The 8,168-nt window shown below is 40.7% G+C and overlaps 1 protein-coding gene across 1 annotated transcript in view; it reads right to left on the bottom strand.

The window, feature by feature from the left end:
- Positions 1-5,474, bottom strand: part of LOC107095539 (interleukin-10 receptor subunit beta-like) — a 6,448-nt gene extending 974 nt beyond the window's left edge. Inside the window, exons 1-4 of the mRNA XM_015391674.1 lie at positions 5,279-5,474; positions 2,829-2,974; positions 2,554-2,746; positions 2,281-2,420 (exon numbers count right to left, since the gene is read on the bottom strand). Of these exons, the coding sequence (XP_015247160.1) occupies positions 2,281-2,420; positions 2,554-2,746; positions 2,829-2,974; positions 5,279-5,474 (675 nt within the window). The remainder of the gene's footprint in view (positions 1-2,280; positions 2,421-2,553; positions 2,747-2,828; positions 2,975-5,278) is intronic.
- Between the last annotated feature and the right edge of the window lie 2,694 nt (positions 5,475-8,168).

The raw sequence follows: 8,168 nt of genomic DNA, 5'->3' as shown, positions 1-8,168 counted from the left end.
AGGTCTGCTGTATGGGACCAGTTTGCATTTAGAGTGACCTACGATGACGGCGGAAAGAAAGTTGGGGATAAAAGTGCAACAGTGTGCAAGCATTGTGCAACACGTTTTGTACTATACAAGACATAATAGATTTTCCTAACAATCAACATATACCGAACCGAAAACCGTGACCATGAAACGTGAACCGAACCGTGGATTTTGTGAACCGTTCCACCCCTAATATATATATAGGGGAGCATTAAAAAGCATTGGTTTACTAATTCCTGTATAAACTCTGTCGCCTACAGGTGGCCTATGATGATGCTTTGTCACAGTGAGAGTTAACACCTTACACGCCGTTTTACCAAAGTCAATGTATGTTTTTCTCTGTAGGTTAAAAGCATCTGGCAGTGAAATGATCTTTTCTACTGACACCAAACTTAGTGCAATCTGAGTCTAAGCTTTGGGAGCAGCGGTATTCCCGTCACCTTAAAACTCCCATCTAATTGATAAATAGTGTTCTTTTGTTGCTTTTTTTTACTGTTTTATTGTTTTATCTTTATTTTATATACTTATTGGACCATGAATCCAGAATAAAGTCTACATCAACCTTCATTCTGATCCCAGAAAACGTTTTTTTTTTTTTTATGCCATCAGTTTTGGTTACATTGTTTATATTTTTATTATTTTTATTACTGAAACAATCTGTAATCTGATTTTTTAGCCAAAAATGAATGAAATTTATACAAAGGTCTGAATGAATACTGGATTCTGATTGGCTGCAGGGAGTCCAATAAAAACTGTTATAATTAAGCTATGAAAACCCCCAATGTTAAGCTGCAGCATCTCTGGCCTGAGCCGGTTACCATGGCAACGCGTCACCATGAGATACATTAATCAGTCCACTCTGCTGGTTCTTGTGAAAAATGTACGACTATAGAAGATATAATTACCGTATTAATGATTGATTTTATATATTTTTTTCATAAGTGACCGCGGTTTAAGGTGGAAATGATACTTCGAGGCGTCATGATCAGAAAGAAACACACTTTATAGAAGCAACCTTCCTCCGCTCTGCGTCGTCTTCTCAGTTTCAATAATGAACACCTGGTCATGTGTCTCCTGCATATCAGGAACTGCAGTTTTTACTGGTCAAGCCGGGCGTACGCTGTACGATATCTTCAATCGTTGAACGCAGCTGCAGCTCAAACTGTACGAAGAAACCTCAGGGTTTAAAAGTTCCCAGCTCAGGATGTTTGTTCTCACACTGTGCGACCCGACGCTCTGATGCGATCTACCTGCTCACACTTACGCCTTAAAGCAGAATGAGACTCATATTCTGACTAGAATTGAGTAGGACTACGTCAGGCTAGGTCGTTAGAGGCTGATCGCCCCTCGTTACGCATGGTATGCTACATGTCGAACCATCAGAGAGTCAGCCCGATCAAAAAATTCTCTCACGACTGGAAAATTGGCCCGAAAAGTGCAAAAAATCGTAGAGTGTTGCCCGTCCTGCGCATGCATGAACAGATATACATCCAGGTTTAAATAAATAATGTAATTATAGTATTAAAATTACTTATTTCTATTCTTAATTCACAAAAAAATGCTAAGACACACTTTTAAAAATGTTTTATGACTTTTGTGAAAAAATTTTGATGCTTTTTACATTTTCTTTGCGTCTCTGATGTCATCATGGGTCATGCAATATATGTTTAAACCATGTTTATCTGCATTTTAGTCGTTTCTTTCTTTAGATTAGGCACTATATAGCACAATGTTAACACGACAGGAAAACATAAAACTCAAAAAGCCGAAAAAGTTAGTTCCTGGAAGTAGCGTAGGATTCCATTTCCGGTGCGGATCAGGCAGAGACGAGTGATAAAACAGAAAGGATTTTAAGGCATTTATTTTCTCAAGAAATAAACTATTAACCTTTAACATTTTATTATTTTATTACGTTTATTATTTTTGGGGAGTTAAAAATGTCATTTAGGTCTTTTTAACACCATAAAACCGAGGACGACCCGGATGTGTATCTGGATACGCAGGACGGTTCGTGCTCATAAGGCGGATCGGGTAGTCACTCAGAAGTAGGGGGAATCGCCATAGCAACCAGTGACTCAGCATGGACAGTGAACAGTCTGAGCATAGGAGGCCATCACTGCACCGTTTACGTCTTTGTTGGTAAAAGACGGAGATAAAAACTTTCTGAGAAACAAGTTAAGAGCAGAAACGTGGAAGAAAAGGAGGATAAAACTCTTAAGTTGTACGAAGCCTGAGAAAGATGGCGGCTCTCACCCCTGGGATGGTGTACGGGGGCTGGAGGCACTCTTTGATTTTCCTGGATTTGAAGAGGTGGATGTAGGCGAAGCCGACCAACAGGAAGATCACAGAAACCACGATGGAAACCACGACGATCTGGGTCGTTTTGGATACAGCTGTGAGGAAAACGAGGTGGAAGGAAAACGTTAGCATTAGTGCTCATTTAGCCGCTCGATGAAAATCAAGGTTACGATCAGGACTCGCAGATTAAAGTTTGGAGCCAACAGCCTTACAAACGGTAAACAACACCTGTGACATGAGGACCGGTAGAGCTCAGGATCTTACTGGGGTCGGGGTCGGAGGCAGGGATGGTCTCACACTGCTCACAGCTGGGCGGACCCAGAAGATTCCTCCCATACAGAACAAACTGCACCTGAACACAGTACCGCTGACCCGCCTCCAGGTCGTCAAAGTCCCGCGAGGCGAACTCGTCCACCGGTTCCTGAAAAAAAAAGAGAAAACAGGATGATTTATGGAGAGCGTCCAGTGGGAGGAGCCATGACAGGAAGGAAGCGTCTCCTCACCTCAGGCTCTTCTCCTTCCTTCCTGAAGGTGATCCTGTGTTTGAAGTTATTGGCGTATTCCGCATGCAGAGGTGGGTTTCTGTGCAGAAGAACAGTGAGGGATCCGGGAGAGACGCTCAGCGAGACGTCAGGAGAACATGGATGACCTGGAAACGGACAGGAATGATGGCCAGAGGCGTCAGAAGGAGGGAAGAAGGAGACGAGGACGCTGGTGAAGATTCTCAGTCATCGTCATTAAAAAAAACAAAAACAATCAACTGGACTGAAATGGCGATGAATCCGAGCGTGGTCGGGCTATTTCTGACATTTTGACCTGAAAAAGCTTCCTGGATGGGAAACGAAATGTCTTCAAACTTGGAGACAAAGTCCAGTGGATTGTTTTTGAACTTTTTTGGAAGGAAACGAGGGAAAATCCACGATGGGCTCCTTCTCTGGGTTTTCAGTTTCAAAACACAAACCAAAAAAACAACAACAGTTTTTTCCATTTTTAGAAACTAAGAGCAAAACTGTAACTGTGACAGCGGTCTGTGCTGCAACATCACAGCTGGATCATTTCATCCGTTATCAAACAGCTTCATATTTAAAGAAGTTTGGATTTACAATTAAAAAAATCATTTTGTTATTTGGAATAAAAACTTTTAAAGGTAGAGAGGACGATCTTTTATTTCCTGTGTTCTGTCAGATGAGCATACCCATAGTCAACATCCCTTTAGCTTATCCCTTTAGTTTTCTATGAAAAATACACTTCAAACTACCTCAATTTAGTCATGTACAAAAAAACCAACAAATTATTTACTTTTTGTTGTTTTTTTAAGTGTATGATGATCTGACCTTAATTTTTTTTACTTTTTTGTACATGACTAAAGGGATACACGCCTGTCAAGGTAGATCAAATTCTATTTTTCCTCCAAAACTGAAGGGATAAACTCAAATCTGATGTCTCGCACGTGTGTATTGATTATAGGTATGTTGATCTGACAGAACACGGAGTGGATCATCTCAATCAGTGGTCCTCCTAACTGTCAATCATTCTGGTGATATGTTTACGTAAAGCCGTCCTACGCGCTCGTCCCGTTAGCCATCTTTTTCTGCAAACTTTCAGGCGTGTATCTGTGGTGAGCTACGGTTTCAGACATTGAAGCTTGCCGCGGTTCTTTGAAAATGGCCGAGGGTCGTAGGAGAAAAAGTGTCTACGAAGTTTATGAGAAGAAAAAAAAAAGGCCTCAGAAGAGGCAGATATATTCCAGAATGCTTTGCACGGTGAGCTCTCCTTGCAAAGCATTATGTCACCATAGCCTGCTGCTACCCGACAGCGGCGACTGATAACAAAGATGGCGCAGGCAGCACGCAGCGGAGGAGGGGTTACGTGACCAACAGGGAGTGAAATGCAGTGATCATCTGTCTGAACAGTCAGTTAACAGAGTTCGCTATAAAGTTCACTATATAATCCCTGCTGTATGCGGACACAGTGAGATTTGATGAGCTGTGAGAACAGCATATTTTAAACCGGGCGTTCACCAGGAGAAATGGGCTCCTGGTGCACGCTTTCACACGCACATTTCATTTTAGGGTTAGGAGTTGTTTTCTCTTATTCTAAACGTGTCTCGCTTACCCCCCAAATCCAAGAAAAAATGCACTTATTTGAAAAGAAAATGACTTTAGAGTTAAATCGAAACAATTTAACAAATATAATGATTTTCTAAGTTTAATCAAAGGTTCCTGTAGGTGTTTGATCCTCAGCAGCGTGACGTCGTTGGTGGTCGGTTTGTTGGGTTGAACTGAATCAGTTACACTTTATGTAAATCCCTTTATTCTCCCACAATGAGGAAATTCCCTCTCTGCATGTAACCCATCTCCTTGGGGAGCAGTGGGGCTGCCATGGTGCGGCGCCCAGGGAGCAGTGGGGGGTTAAGGGTCAGGGAGTGGAGGCTGTGGGGATCAAACCGGGTGCCTGCAACCTTCTCAGAGCACAAGCGCACTGCTCCAACCACTAGACCAACACCCCCCTCATGAGATTTCCTCAGAGGGGGGAGGGACGACGACTCTGAAGGTTTTCACGCCTCTAACCAGGTGTGAAGCATCATGGTGTGAAGGTTAACCACAGCTGAACGCGGTCCGACACGTTTCTGTTTCTAGGTGGAGGTCTGCTGACCTCCTGGATCTTTGAACCCTCTGATGTTCACCAGAGGCTGTGATCACTCCCCCCCCCATCCACATCAACTATGTTAGATTATTAATGGATTCCTGGTGAACCTCAGGGTCACTGTAGTGCTATGCCAGTATGAGTCAAAGTAAACCAGCAAGGCCACAGAGATCTTAAAGGAGCAATAAGGGGAAACCTACCACCAGGTGGGGCTGTTGAGCCCCGTCTTTAGACCAAAACAAGATGTGTGACAGAAGCTGCCTGAGAAACGTCAACATTTAGCTGCAAACATCTGGGTTAGCGTCACCTTCTCTGCTGCAGGCTTCCACAGGTTTCTCTCCGTTTCTCCGATCAGCGACGCGAACACGCAGACATCCGAACTCCTCCCGATGTTGCTCCGCACTGACGTCACAGGAAGTGAGGCGCGTTTGTTTGCATCTGTCTAGCGGAGTCCATTTAGAGTCAAAGCTGTAGACCAGAGAGAGGAAACATTTAACCTGCATTCAGAGAAACAACCGAAACATTTCAGCTCAAACCTGAAAATGACAAAAACTAAATAAAATTAACAGTTCACTTCAAATAACTTTTTATATAAACATTTAACTCAAGATTTTTTCAATGTTTTAATCTAGATTTCTGCAGCAGGAACTTCATCCTCATTTCCTCTGACTTTATTCAAACTTTTATTGATTTATTCTGATATTCTTTCAGGCGATTCGTTATTTTCATCCTAATTTCTCTGATCTTATCCTGATTTTAACAGATTTTACTTTTATTTCTCCAACAGGTTGGTCTTTATTGGCCCTTTACTTTTATCTAGATGATTCTCTGATTTTATTTTTGTTCCTCCAAAGTCAGAATATCATCTATTACAGCCCAGATATTCTTTTCCAGATGAAGATGGATTTTCCCTCCAGCTGTGACTCCTTTCCAGGTGAACCCACCCAGAGCCTCGATACTCCACAGAAAACCTCCCATCACTGGCCGCTGAGCTCCAGGTCAGCAGCGTCTGGTTAATCCTAACATTCTGCAGCTCAGATGATTTCTCCACAGCAGCTGAAAAAAAGAAGAAAGATCTTTATGACCAGATTAAAACCAAGATTATGGATGAGGATGTGAAATATTCTCCTGAAGAGGAAGTAGTTTGATGTCGAATGAAAACAGTCGATTAGTTCGATTCAGCAAAATAAACAGCCAGAAAAACTGAAGGAAATTAAAGCCTAAAGAGATTACTGAGAAAGTCGAGGATCTTAATCCAGTAATCTACATCAATAATTTCTGTTTAGGAAAAGCCTCCTGACACTATGACAGTGAAAAAGTTTGGTTGAAGAACAAATGGCGTCTTTCTATTCTAAAAAACATCTGGATTAGGAGAAATTATTTTAGATTAGGAGGAAGGAAGCAGCCGGGACCTGCTGGTCGGATTTATTATTTATCAGATTATCATAAACAAATGAATTGAATAAAAAAGCGTCACAAGAAAAAGAGAAGTTTTTTGTTTTCTTAATTCTAATATTTATTTGGATTCAAAACTGTTGATTTAATTTTGAATTTATCTGGAACTGATTCAGATTATTTTACAGTTTTTGTTCAGTTTTTTTGCTGCATTCTGACCCCTGACTTTAATCCCAGCCTGTCTTAACTTAGTAACAGATTTTATCCTCCTTAACCGAGAACAGAATAAGATAGAAAATCATTTTTATTGTCCCACGATGAGGAAATTAAAAAAAGATTATAGAAAAAATGGTCACAAAAATGAGGACCGTAGAAAAATGTATAAAAATAATAGTGAAAAGTAAAATAATAATCAAATAAAATACTGTACTGTAAAGAATTTTAACATTATAAATAGTGAATAAATAAACAATATACAGCTATGGACATTTTTACAGTAATGGATATTTTCTAGTTTCCTAATCCAGATTATTTCAGGTTTATACCTGAATCTCATCCTGATTTTATTTGTTTTTTCTCTGACTTTATTCAGATTATTCTGTCCTGATTCTATTCAGATTTTATTCTAACACTGTCCAGACTTTAAAGCTTCCTTCTTTACCAGATTTATTGCGGTTCTTTGATGTTTTTTTCCTGGATTATAATTCAGATTACAGCAAACTTCCAGCTGAATTTGATCTAGTTTTAAACGGGAGGTTAAATTCAGGTCCAGAGAGTAAACCGACACCGCAGCTGTTCATCCTATAAATACAGGCGGTTCGGTTCTGGTCGGTTCGGTTCGGTTCTGACCGAGTAAAGCTCTGAGGAGCAAACAGCTGGAGGCCTGTTTGTTCCTCCTTTAATCTGGAGACCGGATTAAATCAGAACATCAGAACCAGAACAGTTCGGTCCGATCCAACAGGAACAGGATTAAAAGCAGGAAATAGTTCGGTTAGCCGAACCAGAACCAGAACCAGAACCAGAACCAGAAGCAGAAGCAGAAAGCGCAGCGCAGTTTACCGAAAGCGGTGAAAACGAAACTTGTTGGATAATTTCTCAGCTCACCTGCTGGTTCCGCGGTTCGGCAGAACAGAACCAAGAACCAAACGACACCGAAAGAAAAGCGCCTCTCAGGAGAAACCAGACCGGAACCGTCCATCCTGACCAGATCAAAGTGTTTGTCCGATTCTCACAGAACCAGAAACTTCCTCATTAGCTCCAGGATCTGGGAACTGACGTCACATCCGGTCCCTCCTACTTCAGGATCTTAAGAAACAAGTTTCTTTATTGTCATTATGGAGCATTTTTCATGCATTTTTCAGACATTTTGATCAGAATAGAAATAAATAAAGAATTTAGGAGAAAAAGGAGCATCGAAGCCTTTATGAAGATATAGAAATATATATATATAAAAAAATATATATAATTTATATTTCTATATCTTCATAAAGGTTTCGATATATATATAAATATATGTATTTGGCGGTTTTTAAGGAGCACCCAAAAAAATATAAGAATAAATTAAAAGAAAATTATCGCCGTGCGACCAAATTATTTTACATCGACTTCATGTTCTTTAAAACAAAAGTTTAATTTCTGAATCCTTTCCTCATTTTTTATAAAAACACAGAGCATTGATTCCATAGTGGTTCTCCATCTGGTCCACCTTAACTTCTCCAGCCACATGTTTCAGACCAGCATCAGAAACATCTTACATCAGGGGTCTTCAATGTTTTCCAGGCCGAGGACCCCCATTCATGGAG

The sequence above is a fragment of the Cyprinodon variegatus genome, unplaced genomic scaffold (genome assembly GCF_000732505.1).
Source record: "Cyprinodon variegatus isolate N-32 unplaced genomic scaffold, C_variegatus-1.0 Scaffold555, whole genome shotgun sequence".
NCBI classification, from domain to species: Eukaryota; Metazoa; Chordata; class Actinopteri; order Cyprinodontiformes; family Cyprinodontidae; genus Cyprinodon; species Cyprinodon variegatus.
The sequence above is the reverse complement of the archived record's forward strand: the minus strand, read 5'-3'. Positions and strand labels throughout refer to the sequence as shown.